Source organism: Orbicella franksi, chromosome 5, assembly GCF_964199315.1.
Source record: "Orbicella franksi chromosome 5, jaOrbFran1.1, whole genome shotgun sequence".
NCBI classification, from domain to species: Eukaryota; Metazoa; Cnidaria; class Anthozoa; order Scleractinia; family Merulinidae; genus Orbicella; species Orbicella franksi.
Window position 1 is genome coordinate 12,632,401 of NC_138149.1, and position 16,432 is coordinate 12,648,832.

Consider the following 16,432-nt stretch of genomic DNA (forward strand, 5'->3'; position numbering starts at 1 on the left):
TGAAGATGTGTTCTGCTTAATTTGTCGAAGCGTCAGTCACCAACAGCAGTTCTTTTCAGAATTACCCTCACCCGGACGATCGACGATTACACAATACGAACTAAAGAATATTTTGTAAGCTAAACCTACAGTGACAAAAATCCTAATTCTTTTCTTTCTACGCTGTACATCGTAACCAAACAAACTTGTTGGATTAACCTTATCATTACTGTTAAGAGTGAGTGCTGCTACCTCTGGGGGCTTTTAATCCACAAAAAAATAACTCTTGCACGCCTTGCGTGCCTATGTTTATGATTAATTGGTAATGAGACTTCGTGTCGCCCTATTCGGTCTGTAATCATACTCGTGATAGAAAAATTATTTATCACGTTGATTAACTGTTCTCCTATTATGTTGAACAGAACTGTTGTTAACTTTGGTCCCCACAGAAAGGGAACTTTTCCTGCGGTTCGACTTCTCAGGCTGCGACCGAAACGTTTGTTTTGATTTGGCAAGAAAAAAAAGAACACATAACAAGTAAATTGGACCTAAATTTCTAGATATTCAGTTTTCTACAATCAGTACGGTGGCAATATAGATGTTTTGATGAGTATACTGAGTACTTAACTAGTCCATCAATTTCTAGTGTTCACCTAAAGAGGAAGTCACAATTCGCGGATAGGAGACAAAACCTGCTGTCACCGTCTAAGAGCAGTGGTACGTCAATTTGTATTGTATTCAATTTATTGTGTTTCTATGTAAAATAATCTTGACTTTTTGCGATTCAGAGCTGGTATTGGAAAATTTAGAATTTCGTCTTTAGAAGAGTAGCAGTCAACTCGAATTCAACTCGCAACTCAGGGGGCGACTTCAACTCGCAACTTCGCCTCTCGCATTCTTCCTACTCACAAATTTTACACCAAAATTAAAACACAGGTTTGATGTGGTTTTCTGCAGATATACAAGATGATACCGCTGTTATTTGTACAAGTCATTGTTCTTTTTGGCGCAGCACAGATAAGTAAGCCATTCGTTCATTTAATCTTTGTGCGATTGTGTTTTAACATTGTGTTCCCTGTAGCTGTGATCGTTCAGTGCAGCACCCTGCCGGCTACTGTAACAAACTGATGGCCCATTGCAAATTTGAGCGCCTGCATTTTAATGTTTGTCTTGCCTGCAAATGAAGTAGACATTCCTATTTTGTAACATCTTGTACATATATCATGACAGTCCCTAAGATATGTGGTAAAGCAGAATTCTGACGAATACAATGGAAAATGTAGTATCGTAAAATTGTTTCTTTCATACGTTCAACCGATATAGTTCTGCCGGATAGAGTCTTTCTTTCTGTGGAGCATACACAGTTAAGCTGACCATGTAAAGGCGTCTCTGTCAATAAATACTCGTGCATGGTTTGTTAAAGCGATTTTAATCTAAAATAACGCTTCTTTGACTTTTTGAAACATAATTAAATGCTCCTAACAAAGGCTTAACAGGGTCTCTCTCAAAGGTTTTGAAGAAAAGAGGTCGTCGACACTTAAGCTTCGGCCCTCTATGGTTACCCTACCGGGTTCTGGGTCCTTCAAAAACCAAAGGGTATAGCGACTCGGACAAGACATTGGAAGGAGATAACCCATATAGGCTTGTCTACATGTCATGATAATCTTCAAACAAGTCCTTTTTTCAGTCACGACTGATTTCCTATCAAGTTGTCATAAAACAGATTAGGCATAATATCTACAGCGGAACCCTCGCCTCAGGGCCACCCCGTTTGATACGGTCACCACGTTAATGCGGCCTGGTCACCTCGTTATTACGGCCGGGTCACCTCGTTATTACGGCCGCTTTATTCTGGCCCGAGCTCAAGCGCAGTCAGTCGTTGTCTTATTTAAAGAACCTCTTTAATACGGTCACCCCGTTAATACGGGTAGATGTTTGCGGCCCGTTGGTGACCGGATTAACGGGGTTCCACTGTAGAACGATACAAGCATCTAAGTATCTAAGTAAAAGTATCAAGATTTGAGGGTTGTACTACGAATTTTTCTGAACTGATCAACTTTGCTTGATTTTGAATTTAATCCAAACTTTATGATTATTTGCAGCACCCACTCGCGGAGGTAAGTAAAATATCTAGAAAGGTAATGCCTTTGCTCAAATTCGGCCGCTCATGCTGGGAAATTGTTCAATGTTTTTGTTTAATTTGATTTGCTGCATTTCCTCGTTCGGATTATTAAGCGTTTGTTTTCTTTATTGTTTTGAGTAGAATAGAGTAAGTTTTCGTGCTAACAAAAGACTGCAGTGATTCTACAAACCTTTTAATAGTAACAGAAAAAATACTCCTCAAAATTAATTGTGAGGGAAAAATCTATATAAGATTATCTGATGATCTTGGTAAATATAATATTTTTGCACAAAACAGGAAAGAATAAGCAAATAAAGATGAGATACCCTATAATAATAAATCGTACCGGTAATTATTATTATTATTTTTTTTATGACTGTAACCTCTCTTGCTGAACAAAAACTGAACACAAATAAAGATAAGATACCCCACAAAAAGGAATATAATTTTGTCATAACTCTAACTAACTGGTATGGTTTTTTACTTGAAGTGGATGGTTGTACAAATTATACAGTCCTGAGTGAAGCAGACCGCGCTCAAGGAAACACAGAACCGCCTCATGCAAGAGACGATAATAGCCTGGTAACGGGTTGGTATCGTTTCCAAGGAGCTGCTGGGGATCAGATGCTGGACAAATGTGTTCTCATGTATCGCTGCGGTAGTAGATTTCCAGGTTGGCTTAATGGTGCACACCCGACAGTCGCTGAAGGAGTGGTGACACGTAAAGTCTGTTATAGTGATTACAATGGTTGCTGTTGGTTGAGTAACATCATTAAAGTGAAGAACTGTAGCTCTTACTACGTGTATGAGTTACAGAGGACATTTTCGTACCGTCGCTATTGTGGTAACGCCGGCGCTAGTAGGTTGCATTTATCAGTTGTGTTAATAGCCGACCTGAATGACTGAAAATATACAGTGAGCCTGAAATGGGTTGACAAATCTAGAATATCAGACAAAATAAATATATGTTATTTGCCGGCGGGCTGAGAGGTCCGTAAAGTGAAAAACTGTGACCGAGGTCTGTGACCGAGGCCGTAGGCCGAGGGCAGCATTTTCAAGCCCGAGGTCACATTTTTTCACTATACGGGCCGACCCTAAGCCGGCAAATAACATGTTTATTTTTTTCCTGCAGTAAATTAGTTTTACAGATTATAAATGTGTTTGTTTACGCAGCTCTTGTCATTGAATCGGCTTGCGCACCGTCTACTAACGATTTGTAAAAAATCTTGGCAACGAGCGAGTAACTCAGATAGTAGACAAAGAAAGGTGTATTAAAGAGCAGATATTTTCCTAACTACTTTATGTTAGTTGCATTTATTTCACAAGTTAAGTTCTCCAAAGTTGTTTCTGCGGTGTGAAATTTCGTGTGAAGTTTCTGTCAGTCATTGCTTTTAAAATCACTTGAAATCAGACTTTTCTACCGTAAGTTGAATAGCAAAAAGCAAGGAAATTCGTTAAGTGTATTCCACAAAAATTCTCCTGAATACAGCAACGATCAGAGAGGTAAAATCGACTGAAATTGACTCAAATTTTACGGCGAGAGAAACACAGGATTACGCGCCATTACAGCGCCAAGCTACAATCAACCAAGTAAACTCTCACAACTTCAAAACACTCAATTGAATTTACTTACAGTGACTTTCCTTGCCATTTTAAAGTAAACAGAGATAAAATTACGTTGACTAATCGTGGATGGATGTGTAAAAAAGGGAAAAGATTGACGGTTACCGCTAACATTTAGGAGCGAATTCAAATTTAGGCAATGGGTTAAAAATCCGGCCCTTGGGCCGTATCGTAAAAAGCTGGACCGGTCACCTGCGTATGATTAGCCAATCAAATTCGAGGATTTAGGATTTCGGCCCGCTCAGACGCTTGAGAAATTAATAAGAATAAATAAGCTAATATAACGGAAACTGAACAAAAATAAAGATAAGATACCTCACAAAAAGGAATATAATTTTGTCATAACTCTAACTAACTGGTTTCTTTTTACTTGAAGTGGATGGTTGTACAAATTACACAGTCCTGAGTGAAGCAGACCGCGCTCAAGGAGACGCAGAACCGCCTCATGACAGAAACGATAGTAGCCTGGTGACGGCTTGGTATCGTTTTCAAGGAGCTGCTGGGGATCAGATGCCGGACAAATGTGTTCTCATGTATCGCTGCGGTACTATACATCCTGGTTGGCTTAATGGTGCACACCCGACAGTCGCTGAAGGAGTGGTGACACGTAAAGTCTGTTATAGTGATTACAATGGCTGCTGTTGGTTGAGTAACATCATTAAAGTGAAGAACTGCAGCTCTTACTACGTGTATGAGTTACAGAGGACATTTTCGTACCGTCGCTATTGTGGTAACGCCGGCGCTAGTAAGTTGCATTGATCAGTTGTGTTAACAGGCAACCTGAATGACTGAAAATATACCATGAGCCTGAAATAGGTTGACAAAGCTAGAATGTCAGACAAAATAAGAATAAATAAGCTAATATAACAAAAGCTGAACAAAAATAAAGATAAGATTCCCCACAAAAAGGAATATAATTTTGTCATAACTCCAACTAACTGGTTTGTTTTTACTTGAAGTGGATGGTTGTACAAATTATACAGTCCTGAGTGAAGCAGACCGCGCTCAAGAAAACGCAGAACCGCCTCATGACAGAAACGATAGTAGCCTGGTAACGGGTTGGTATCGTTTTCAAGGAGCTGCTGGGGATCAGATGCCGGACAAATGTGTTCTCATGTACAGCTGCGGTAGTAAGTTTCCAGGTTGGCTTAATGGTGCACACCCGACAGTCGCTGAAGGAGTGGTGACACGTAAAGTCTGTTATAATGGTTACAGTGACTGCTGTTGGGATAGTAACATCATTAAAGTGAAGAACTGTAGCTCTTACTACGTGTATGAGCTACGGAGGACATCTTTGTACGCTCGCTATTGTGGTAACGCCGGCGCTGGTAAGTTGCATTGATCAGTTGTGTTAATAGCCAACCTGAATGACTGAAAATATACCATGAGCCTGAAATAGGTTGACAAACCTAGAATATCAGACAAAATAAGAGTAAATAAGCTAACATAACAAACCTGAACAAAAATAAAGATAAGATACCCTACGAAAAGGAATATAATTTTGTCATAACCCTAACTAACTGGTTTGTTTTTACTTGAAGTGGATGGTTGTACAAATTACACAGTCCTCAGTGAAGCAGACCGCGCTCAAGGAGACGCAGAACCGCCTCATGAGAGAAACGATAGTAGCCTAGTTACGGCTTGGTATTGTTTCCAAGGGGCTGCCGGGGATCGGATGCCGGACAAATGTGTTTTCAGTTATCGCTGCGGTACTGAGCATCCAGGTTGGCTGAAAGGTGCACACCCGACAGTCGCTGAAGGAGTGGTGACACGTAAAGTCTGTTATAGTATAGACGACTTCGGTAATTTGAATTTCATCATTAAAGTGAAGAACTGCAGCTCTTACTTCGTGTATGAGTTACAGAGGACAGAATATCGCTATGGTGGTAAGGCCAGCGCTGGTAAGTTGCATTGATCAATTGTGTTAATAGCCAACCTGAATGACTCAAAATATACCATGAGCCTGAAATATTTTGACAAACCTCCCGGTGTGTCTAATCGAACAAAATCGAACAAAATTCAATCGACCTCACGGCAATCGAAGACCGCATCGTTCGATTAAGTTCGGTAATCGAACAAAATCGAACATCTATTTTGCTGTGAGTTCGATTATCGAACCAATCGAACAAAATCGAACGCAATCGAGCTCAATCCAATTCAATTTTATTTGGATCCATTTCTTGATAACTAAATCACACAGGAGTAATCACAGTCAGCCTTTATTGAATGGAATAAATAGGAAAATGTCCAAATATCAAACTAAATGTCGGTTATGTTCGGTTATACATATGTACAAGAGAACAAAACGACAGTAACGGTGGTTCGATACAGTTTTTTCTGGACCATACCTAGCATTTTCAATTGGCGTTTTACTAAACTTCACGTACTCTGATCGATGTGGAAATTACATAGGTTTTTGGAAAAAGATTGAAGTTTGATTAAATGTGTTTTTTAAGGTATTCGATATTTCCATGGAAACGATAAACCAAAAATAGAAAATCGATAAAACATGAATTTTGTACGAACCAGATCTGTTGTAGGAAATCGGATGCCAATTTCTGAAATTACGATGCATGGCATGGGGAATATGCAAGAATAAAAGAATTCTATATGTTTGATTTCGAATAAATCGCGAAAACATTTCAAACCATGCTTTTTGTTCAATGAAATTAATTGGACTGAAGGAAGGACACTGTTTTAATGAAATTGCTCCAAAAGACACCAGAATGTGTCTTGAAGTTTTGTTTTGAAGCCATGAAAGTTTTGTTGGTTTGCGTTTTCTTGATCTCGAGAAGACTTTTTCCATAATAAATTTAGAACAATTTTCGATTTTAAGAGGGAATGTCCAACAGGACCGAGCCATATCGAAAATATGTGGCACATGATGAAAAAATCAAAATTTTTCATATTCCTCCCAGAGATAGCCTATGGTAAGCCTAGAAACACGGTGAGTGTTTTATTCTTGAAATAGTTTTTAAACCCGCCAAAAAATCAAAAATTCGTTACGGTCCCACATCTGGTCAAAAACACGCAAAATTTAGTGACTAATACCTTATCATAAACTTCACTCTGTTCAATCTGCATCACAATAACATTCCAGTTTGAGTCTGGAAACTTATACTGAGGGGTTTAAAAGTCTTTTGAGGTCAATTATTCTTCTGTGGGTTAATTTTCAAGGCCAGGACGAGCCGCTTAAAATCACTAAAATTCGCTTATTCAAAATTCTTAATTATGCCCACATTTTCAATCGGCAAATTCGATAAAACACCGATTAAACACCGAAACACCTAAGTTTCTGACATTTCGAAAGAAGAAATGTCAGTGTAAAACTTGTTATAAAAATTATTTCCGGGCTTTTCATCAGCGCTGAGTACTAACGCTCGCAAAATCGTGATAATCACAACACTAACCTGCTAGAAACGAAAACAATAGGCAAGTGCCTGTGACCAGATAATCAAAAGGAACATGAAAATGTCTCCATCCATTTGATTTCCTCAGTATTTGGACTTAAACTATGGCAGAAAAGTCATGTTTAGCTCACCATCTGTAAGATATTACGTTCAAATATTAAGTACTGGTGTATTCAGAATCGTACACGATAACCATTGCGACGCGTGGAGTTCGACAAAGAACATCATCTTCTCAATGACATTCAACTAATGACTCCGAGATAATCCACCACATTCCTATCCCTTTTTCTCAAACAGCAATCCATAAAAGTAGTCAAGCCTTCCAGCGTCAGTCCCTTGCTCGCTAAAGCGAAAGGCTTATGTTCTGTTCTCCTCTCTCATTCTGCATGCTGAAATGTAAATACGGCGTCCGATATGGACTTTCTGTCACGTAATGGTCAATAGATTGATAGGAATTTGTCACGCGTTGCCAAAAACTGAATCGAAAGATTTTAATGTTACTTCAAACCTTCGCGGGTGTCCTCCAGAAAAAAAAAATTCGTACGCGCGCTGTTTTGGAGGAAACCCCCACAAACTATATATCAATGGAAAGTTTATAAAATGTAGAGTTCGATAAAATTAGATTCTTTTTTGCCAACTGCTTTCTTAAGGCGGCAGAAGCCGTTAACGCCAAAACGACCGACTGAAATTCAGGCGAATTAATCGGGTATCAAATGCGATCGTTGATGCAAAATAACTGTGAGGCAATGGTACTTGAGGGAGGTGCCAGTTGCACTTGAACACGGTTTCGCCTGATTTGTCTGGAGCCAGTTTTGATAAAGTAAGATCTAGGGCCCGCAGAGCCGATGATTTGTCCAGAGATCTAGGCCTTTGAAGGTGAATTAGGGGGAGGCTTAGCATAGACGTAGCTTCCGGGTGGGAAGTCTGGAAGGAGTTGTCCTGCATGTTTGTCGTAGGCTTGCTTTTGCTGTAATTTGCGATACAAATGTTCGGTTACTATTGTGTCGCGTTGAAACTTGGATGGTTCCAATGTAACCGACGGCTGAGGCAAATTGCTGCGGAGAGCCCGGCCAAACAGTCGCTGAGCTGGAGAGAAGGTGTGACCGGAAGGGGGAGTGTTTCGTACTGACAAGAGAGCCAAGTCTACATCTTTAGCTGTGCGGAGAATGTGTTTGGCAGACTTCACAGCTGCTTCAGTACGACCATTGGATTGCGACCAGTATGGAGATGATGTGATGTGATTGAACTTGTATGTTTGAGCAAATTCTTTGAACAAGTCCGAGGTGTATTGGGCCCCATTATCTGTTAGTAACGTGTGTGGAATTCCATGTCGGCCAAAGTGTTGCTTGGTGGCTTGCACTACAGCTGTTGATTGGATAGATGGGGGGCGGTCAATTTCATAAAAGTCAATGTAGTGATCAACTGTTACCAGATATGGTATGCCATTGAGGTCAAATAAGTCTTGTGAAACCAGTTGCCAAGGTAAGGTGGGTACAGGGTAAGGTTGGAGGGGTTCTCGAGGGTGTTGTTGCTTATATTGTGCACAAATGACACAGTTCTGGCACATGTCTGAAACCTGGTTGTTGATCCCTGGCCAGAAGACACAACTCCGAGCGTGTGGAATGGTGAACTCGAAGCCACGGTGAGCAGCGTGTAGCTTGTGGAGTATGGTCGGGCGAGCAGAAGAGGGGATAATGAGGCGATCTTGTTTAAACAGGAGCCCATTATGTGAGGTGAGTTCTTGACGGATAGCCCAGTTTGGGCGTGCTAGTTCGGGAACCGCGGCTTTGTCGTTGGGCCAGCCAGCCTCAATAAGAGATTGCAGAGCGATTTGTTCAGGGTCTGTGACGACCGTTGTTCTTAGCTCCTGAAGCGTGGCATCTTGAGATCCAGAAAGTTGAGGGGTATCTGTTTCAAATTCAACTCGATAGACCACTTCGTCATGCACTTGCTTGTGGGTGGTGGTGGGTAGAGGGGCTCGAGAGAGAGTGTCAGCAACGTGGAGTGTTGACCCCTTGTGGTACTCAACGCAGAATGTGTAGCGTTGAAGAGTAAGCATCATGCTTTGAAGACAGCGTGGAGCGGAAGCCAGAGGCCGCTTGAAAATGGTCTCCAGAGGCTTGTAATCACTATGGACGACCACATCAGATTTTCCAAAGAGAAGTTGGTCAAACTTGTGGAATGCATGAACGATAGCTAGAGTTTCTTTTTCAATTTGAGCATATCGTTGTTCTGTTGGACTGAGAGAACTTGAACTGTAGGCTACAGGTTGCCACAAGGTATCGGAGGAGTTTAAGGGATAAGTGGCTGGTTGAAGAAGTGCAGCACAGAGGCCATATTCAGAGGCGTCAACTTGAAGTACCACTGGGGCTTTGACATCAAAATAACGGAGACATGGAGCTTGAGACACTAACTCTTTTGCTTGTCGGAGAGCTTCTGTGTGTTGGTCAGCCCACAGGAATTTCTGATCAATGTGGGTGAGATCGCGGAGAGGACGTACCACTGTGTCGGGGGCAGAACTTCGATAAATAAGTGATTGTGCCCAGGAAACGCCGTGTGGCTGCTTTGTCATGAGGTTGAGGCATGTTCAGGACTGCATTGACAATCTCATTACTGGGCTTTAGTCCTTCAGGCGTGAGGGTGTGACCCATGAAGGGTGCAGAGTAGGTCTTTAACTTGACTTTGTCGGGATTGAGCTTTAAGTGATGGTGAGAGAGGCGGTCCAGGAGCTTAATTACTGTGCGGTCATGATCATGGGTGGCCTCATCGGCAATGTTGACAACCCCCTCCAAGCCACAGAGAACATCATGAATGCGACGCTGGAACTCCTCAGGAGCTGAACTGATGCCGAAGGGAAGTCGAGTCCAGCGGTAACGCCCCCAGGGTGTATGCATAGTAGTCAACTTAGAGGACTCCTCTGTCAGCTTAATTGTTTGAAAAGCATCTTTAATATCAAAAGTTGAGAAAATCTTGGCCTGATAAAAACGATGAAGGTTCTCCTCCAGAGTCGGGATGGGATATACTGGTCTGAGAATAGCTTTGCTTATAGTCTGGGAAGGGTCTAAACAAATGCGAACTTTGGCAGGCTTAGTTGCTGATGGTGGGCGTTCACCTACCACCATGTTTGATATCCAGGGTGTGGGTTCATTGACTCTGACTAGTTGACCAGTGTCGATCAGTTTGTCCAGAGCCTCTTTGATGATGGGTAACTTTGGTGCAGCGTAGCGATGGGGCGGAGCTTGGATGGGCTTAAATAGTAGGATCGAGTGTCAGTGAGTAAGGTTCTCCCAGTTCACCCAGCCCCTCAAATAAATGGGGATAGTTAACTTTAATAGAATCAAAAGTCAACTCACCGAGAGGAGGTGAAGAACGTGTGGAGGTGACATGGAGTTAATTTACAGTGTCAACATCATAATTCAGGATACCCACGTGAGTACTATCAGCCAGGCCCAAGAGAGGTGCATAGTAGCTTTGTGCAGTTATAACTTGAACCAGTACCTCATAGATTTTGCCTTGGCGAGTACAATGCAATGTGGTTTGACCTCCAGTTGGGATGATGGATTTGGAGTAGTCAAGGAGACGAACACTGGAAGGTTCAACTTTGACAGGAGACATTTTCTGTAGCTCTGTGACGTGTATGGTGTTACATGAACACCCAGAGTCCACTTGAAATCGGATGCGGCGAGTTGCTGCTGGCGAGGGAGTTGGGCTAAGATCCAGATCGACAAAGATACCCTTGGGTGCAGACTGAACCTGCGCTATGTCGTGAGTGATGACATAAGCGGTGCTTGACTGAAAGCCTGTGTCTGCCTGGTACACTGTACTAGCAGCGGATGCTCGGCAATCTTGTTGCCAGTGGCCTCTTTTGCCGCAACGATGGCAAGTATCATTAGCTGCTGGGCAGTCACGACGAGCAGCATGTGGTGTGCGACCGCACCACAAGCAGGTAGGAGAAGCATGAGACTGTGAAGCAGGGAGACCATGTTGTTTGAAGGGACGGCGAGGAGTTCTGGACTTGATGGCATTGGGTGTGACCTTGTGTGCTGCATCAGTGGTTTCCTCGTTTACCACGCTGGGTGTAAGCTGGTGGGCTGATTCCTCAAGCTGTTGTTTAGTGATGGCTGATTCAGTTTTGAGGCCAGCCTCAAAGTCCCGAGCCTTATTGATGACTTGTTCAAAGGTTAGAAAAGCCAGGTTCTCCCGTGAGATGAGGTCGCTGCGAAAATGCTTGAAGGTGTCGTTTAGCCCAATTACAAAAATGTCTCTCTGTAGCCTGTCGTCGACTGCTGAAGGCGATTTGGGAGTCGATGGTTGTGGTTAGTACATCCCATTCCGCCCGAGGGAAAGCTCGTCGAAGAGCCGCCATAACTTTAGGTCGTTTCGTTTGTATCCAGTAGTCGTCGCTATCCACATCTTTAGAGGGGTTGATGTAGTCTTCCATGATGCAATAATCCCTGAAGTTTGCAATGAAGAATTTGCAGCTCGACGACGATCCTCTGAGCTGGCGTCAAATACAGGTCGATCCTTACCTATGATGTCGGAGGCGAAAAGAGTCCCAAACAACGGTGAGTCGATCGAAGAGCGGTGAGAAGGGTAGATCGGTGAGTTCGGAAAATAGTCCAAACCGCGATGAGTCGATCGATGAGGGAGAGACGGCGAGTTCGAAGCGTTTATAGAACGAGCCTGAATATAATCAGTCACGGGAGGCCAGGCTGAATCGTTGAAGCTTTGGGTTCTTCACTTCTGACACCATGTAATAAGATTCAAGAAGTCCTCACACACTTCATGAACGTATATGAATTATTTAATGTTCATCAGTTGAGCACATGGTTATTAGACCATGACCAAAAGGTGTTATGGGTAAATGTAACCCGCGTGACGCGTGACATGTAACAAGATCTCAAATTGAAACTATTTGATATAGGATCTCTGGATTAAGCCGTTTGCCGGAAAATGGTCGCTGAGGAGTCCATGCCTCTTAGGGATTATGACACGTTGACGGTTTATTAACTTTTATGAAAAAACCTCTTTTTCCCAATAACTCGCGCGCGTTTCAATATTGTATTTTCATTTTTTGAATAATGAACTTTAATTTGGTTGGAAAAAAGAAAATTTGGAAAGAGTAGCCCCCGCGAAGGTTTGGAGTAACCTTAATAAGAGCATGGCGAGTAGTCGTAGGATATGGATTATATCACATCAGTCTTTTTTTCTGTTTGAAATCATTGCATGAACTCAGAACTCCGGCGCTGAAACATGAGACCACAAAATAATGTAACAGGAAATGACTCGAAATGTAAAGAAACAATTTGTAGCAAAAAGTGTGATATGCATATGGCAAGCCCTTTGTAGCAAAATTTCAATCCTTGCAATATATGTTTAATCCTTTAAATAATGGTTTTATTTAAACATATAAAAAGGCACTCAATCCAATGGCAAATAAAATTTTTGGTTCAATTCAGTCTTTTAATTTTCATGATTCAATCCAATACCTGGAATGTTGATTCAATCCAATACCTGAAATATTGATTCAATCTAATACCTGAAATATTGATTCAATCCAATTCCTCGAGTATCGATGCAATCCAATACCTCGAATATTGATGCAATCCAATACCTCGAATATTGATTCAATCCAATACCTCGAATAATGATTCAATCCAATACCTCGAATATTGATGCAATCCACCTCGAATATTGATGCAATCTCCCTGGGCCGAGCGCGGCCAACAGGAACGAGAGTAACTGAGCACTAGAGAGCACTGAAAACATGGCGGGCGAAGGAGGACTAGATTTAGAAGTCGAGTTTCCTAAGTTTCTTGCAGACGTCTTGGATAAAACGGAAATAATTTTTGAGAATTTTGACTCAGAAGTTGCAGAAGCGCACGCCGAAGTTCTCGATCAAACCATTAGTCTGCTTAGGTAAATGAGGCATTGCTACAACCGAGACACAAGGGACACGGAGAATTTAGATTCCATTGCTGTCGCTTTTGTAGATGTAAGTTAACCACTTTTTATGTGACAAACGTATTTGTTTATTAAAAGCTGTGTGTGCTAGCTTTTTGTGGCAAATAACATAAACTGTGGCAAATTGTGCTACCACATTGGTCTTTGGTATTGTGCATATTTCTGCTGTCCAATCATTACGGGCACACTAAACTTTGAACTGTAAACAAAATTTTTGCTGTGCTATATACACAGTCAAACATTTTTCTCACAAAAACTGCTTGTGTAAACCTGGCTTTATGTTATTTTTGAAATAAGAACCTTTACATTTTACAAGACAGCAATCATTGAACATTGGGATGTGTTTTAAGTTTTTCAATGTTGTTGTCTCTTGTTTTGCATTATTTAACCCACCTGTGGTACTTCTTTCCTAAAAACGATGTTTCTCTTGATATTCTATGACAAACATTGCACCAATTTGTTGTGAATATTATTGGATACCCAGGGCTCAAGGCTAACACTACTGCCAACTAGCCACACATTTCAGTTTTGAATAATAGATTTTGCACTTTCACTAGCCATTGTGATAATCATGATGGAATGGAGTACTGGTCTACTGGATGAAAACAAAATTGAGAATTATCCTGACAAAGTAAAACTGAAGAGAATAGAAACTAATGAAAACAGGGAAACTATGAGTGGATTGCATGGAAATAATTGCCTCAATAAGCATATGAATATTTAACTATTAAACAGAGATAAAAGAAAATGGTAACACTGATAGAAGTACATCAGAGATTGAACACAAGCATATTCAAGAAAAGCAGGATTCGTGTTTGTGGGAGTGAAATTTTCTTAGTGATTATTATTAACATTTTAGATGCAACAAGAAATGTCCAAGATTGACCACTCTTATAAAAAAAGTCAGTGAAACTGTGTATTAAAAAGGCTGGCTGGTGCAAAGTTAGTTTTGGGTAGCGACATGAAACCTGTTAGTAGCCATTACGCCATTGGACCAAGAATTTAGTCTTGTGTCCTGGGTACTTTTGAAATAAGATAACAAATTAACCTTGCGACATTTTAACATCTGTTTTGATAAGCACCTGAAAATCTACAAGGCAGAGTAGTGCACATGGCAGTTATAAAATGCCCTGATTTCTCTTCAGTTTAGTTGTGTTACTAGACGTTGGGCATTCTGTAATTCAAGCAGTTTCTTAGTTTTGTATACAATGAAAAGAAAGATGAGAAAATAATTTACTTGATACAGGGTGAGGTTTTCTGTTGTGAACTGAGTTGCAAAAATACTTTAGTGGGGCCATAATCTCCTTTACCCAGCCCACACACATGTAGTATTATGCAATTGTCAGTTGCCCAAGTTGAACTGTCACAAGTTCTAGAGCCTCTTGGAAGATGTCTACTCCCATTTGACTTGATTCTCTTAAGGGATCTAGCCTTTCCAATGCAAATGACTGCACTGAATCATGTTGTCCCAGGCCAATTTCTTCAACTACAACATTGTTATCACTGTCTAATGGAGTTGGACCATCAGTATCATCACCATAGTATTCAAAATCATATGACTTTCCATTTGAAGGGGGGTTTTCAGGCTGCATCATATGATAAGCCACATTTGGTATGGCAACCAGTTTTTTTTTCTGTTCTTACATTTTGGTGGTTGAAAGCTTCAGTGAACTGGCAAAGAGCTTGGTTTATCCTTGGTGAAAAGATGCACTGAATTATCAGTGTCCAGGATGCCTGACAATTCCATACTATAAAAAGTACAAGTGGGAAGCACAACGGAAAACATCCTTCCACAATCTTTCAGTTCGTTGGTTGTGTTGATGGCCCTGCAGTGAAGCTGCCCCTCTCCTCTCTTCTAACCTGTACCATTGTATCGCACACACCAACGTTTTCAACACCATGATATACTCGTACTCTCAAAGGCCAAAATTCTCCGTCTCTCTTAACGGCATCCAGAAACAATTCAAGAACTGTTTCTGCTTTATTGTTGGCACTACATTTCCAAAACGTTATTCTCCGAGAAAATCCGTCTATACAGCCGTGAATTAGTATTTTCCATCGGATCAGAGAGTGATGTCCATCCAGATGCCAAAGCGAATTTACGCACCCCATCTCAAGACAGTATTTTGGGGATCTAATTTTGTTAACCTTTCTCTTATTCTTCTCCGTTGAACCCGTAACCCATCGGACTTAAAGAAACCTGCAATGAAGTTATATCAAGTAGCACTCCCGTGGTTAGAAATGTACTCTCGACTGATTTCGGTTCCTTATCAAATAAGCTGTCGAAATCCCTCATATCTTCTAAGCCATACCATCTGTCACTCCTCTGTAAATTGTCCATCTCGAAACTCCAGTCATCTCTGTTATCGTTGTCCAGATGAATCCTAGTTCTCAAAGATTTTCAAGCACCTCAACAGGAATTTTAAGAAATGGTCTTCCATGATTTCCTCTTTTTTCGCTTTCTATCGTAATGGATTCCGTAGTAAAAATTGACGGAGTAATAGCTCTGCGACGCAACACACTGAGCACATCTACAAAAGCGGCAGCAATGGAATCTAAATTTTCCTTGTCTCTTGTGTCTCGGTTGTAGCAATGCCTCATTTACCTAAGCAGACTAATGGTTTGATCAAGAACTTCGGCGTGCGCTTCTGCAACTTCTGAGTCAAAATTCTCAAAAATTATTTCCGTTTTATCCAAGACGTCTGCAAGAAACTTAGGAAACTCGACTGCTAAATCTAGTTCTCCTTCGCCCGCCATGTTTTCAGTGCTCTCTAGTGCTCAGTTACTCTCGTTCCTGTTGGCCGCGCTCGGCCCAGGGAGATTGCATCAATATTCGAGGTGGATTGCATCAATATTCGAGGTATTGGATTGAATCATTATTCGAGGTATTGGATTGAATCAATATTCGAGGTATTGGATTGCATCAATATTCGAGGTATTGGATTGCATCAATATTCGAGGTATTGGATTGCATCAATATTCGAGGAATTGGATTGAATCAATACTCGAGGAATTGGATTGAATCAATATTTCAGGTATTGGATTGAATCAATATTTCAGGTATTGGATTGAATCAATATTTCAGGTATTGGATTGAATCAATATTTCAGGTATTGGATTGAATCAATATTCCAGGTATTGGATTGAATCATGAAAATTAAAAGATTGAATTGAACCTAAAATTTTATTTGCCATTGGATTGAGTGCCTTTTTATATGTTTAAATAAAACCATTATTTAAAGGATTAAACATATATTGCAAGGATTGAATTTTGCTACAAACGGTTTGCCATATATGCATTGAAATGCTCACGATTGTGGTGGAAAGTGAACTT

General features: G+C 41.0%; 1 protein-coding gene across 1 annotated transcript in view; it reads left to right on the forward strand.

Annotated features, from left to right (window-relative positions):
- The first annotated feature begins 501 nt into the window (after positions 1-501).
- The window catches only part of LOC145486332 (polycystin family receptor for egg jelly-like), a 53,645-nt gene continuing 37,714 nt past the window's right edge, over positions 502-16,432 (forward strand). Inside the window, exons 1-6 of the mRNA XM_081464971.1 lie at positions 502-1,000; positions 2,082-2,096; positions 2,592-2,960; positions 4,101-4,469; positions 4,684-5,052; positions 5,266-5,625. Coding sequence (XP_081321097.1) covers positions 946-1,000; positions 2,082-2,096; positions 2,592-2,960; positions 4,101-4,469; positions 4,684-5,052; positions 5,266-5,625 — 1,537 coding nt within the window. The 5' untranslated portion in view covers positions 502-945. The remainder of the gene's footprint in view (positions 1,001-2,081; positions 2,097-2,591; positions 2,961-4,100; positions 4,470-4,683; positions 5,053-5,265; positions 5,626-16,432) is intronic.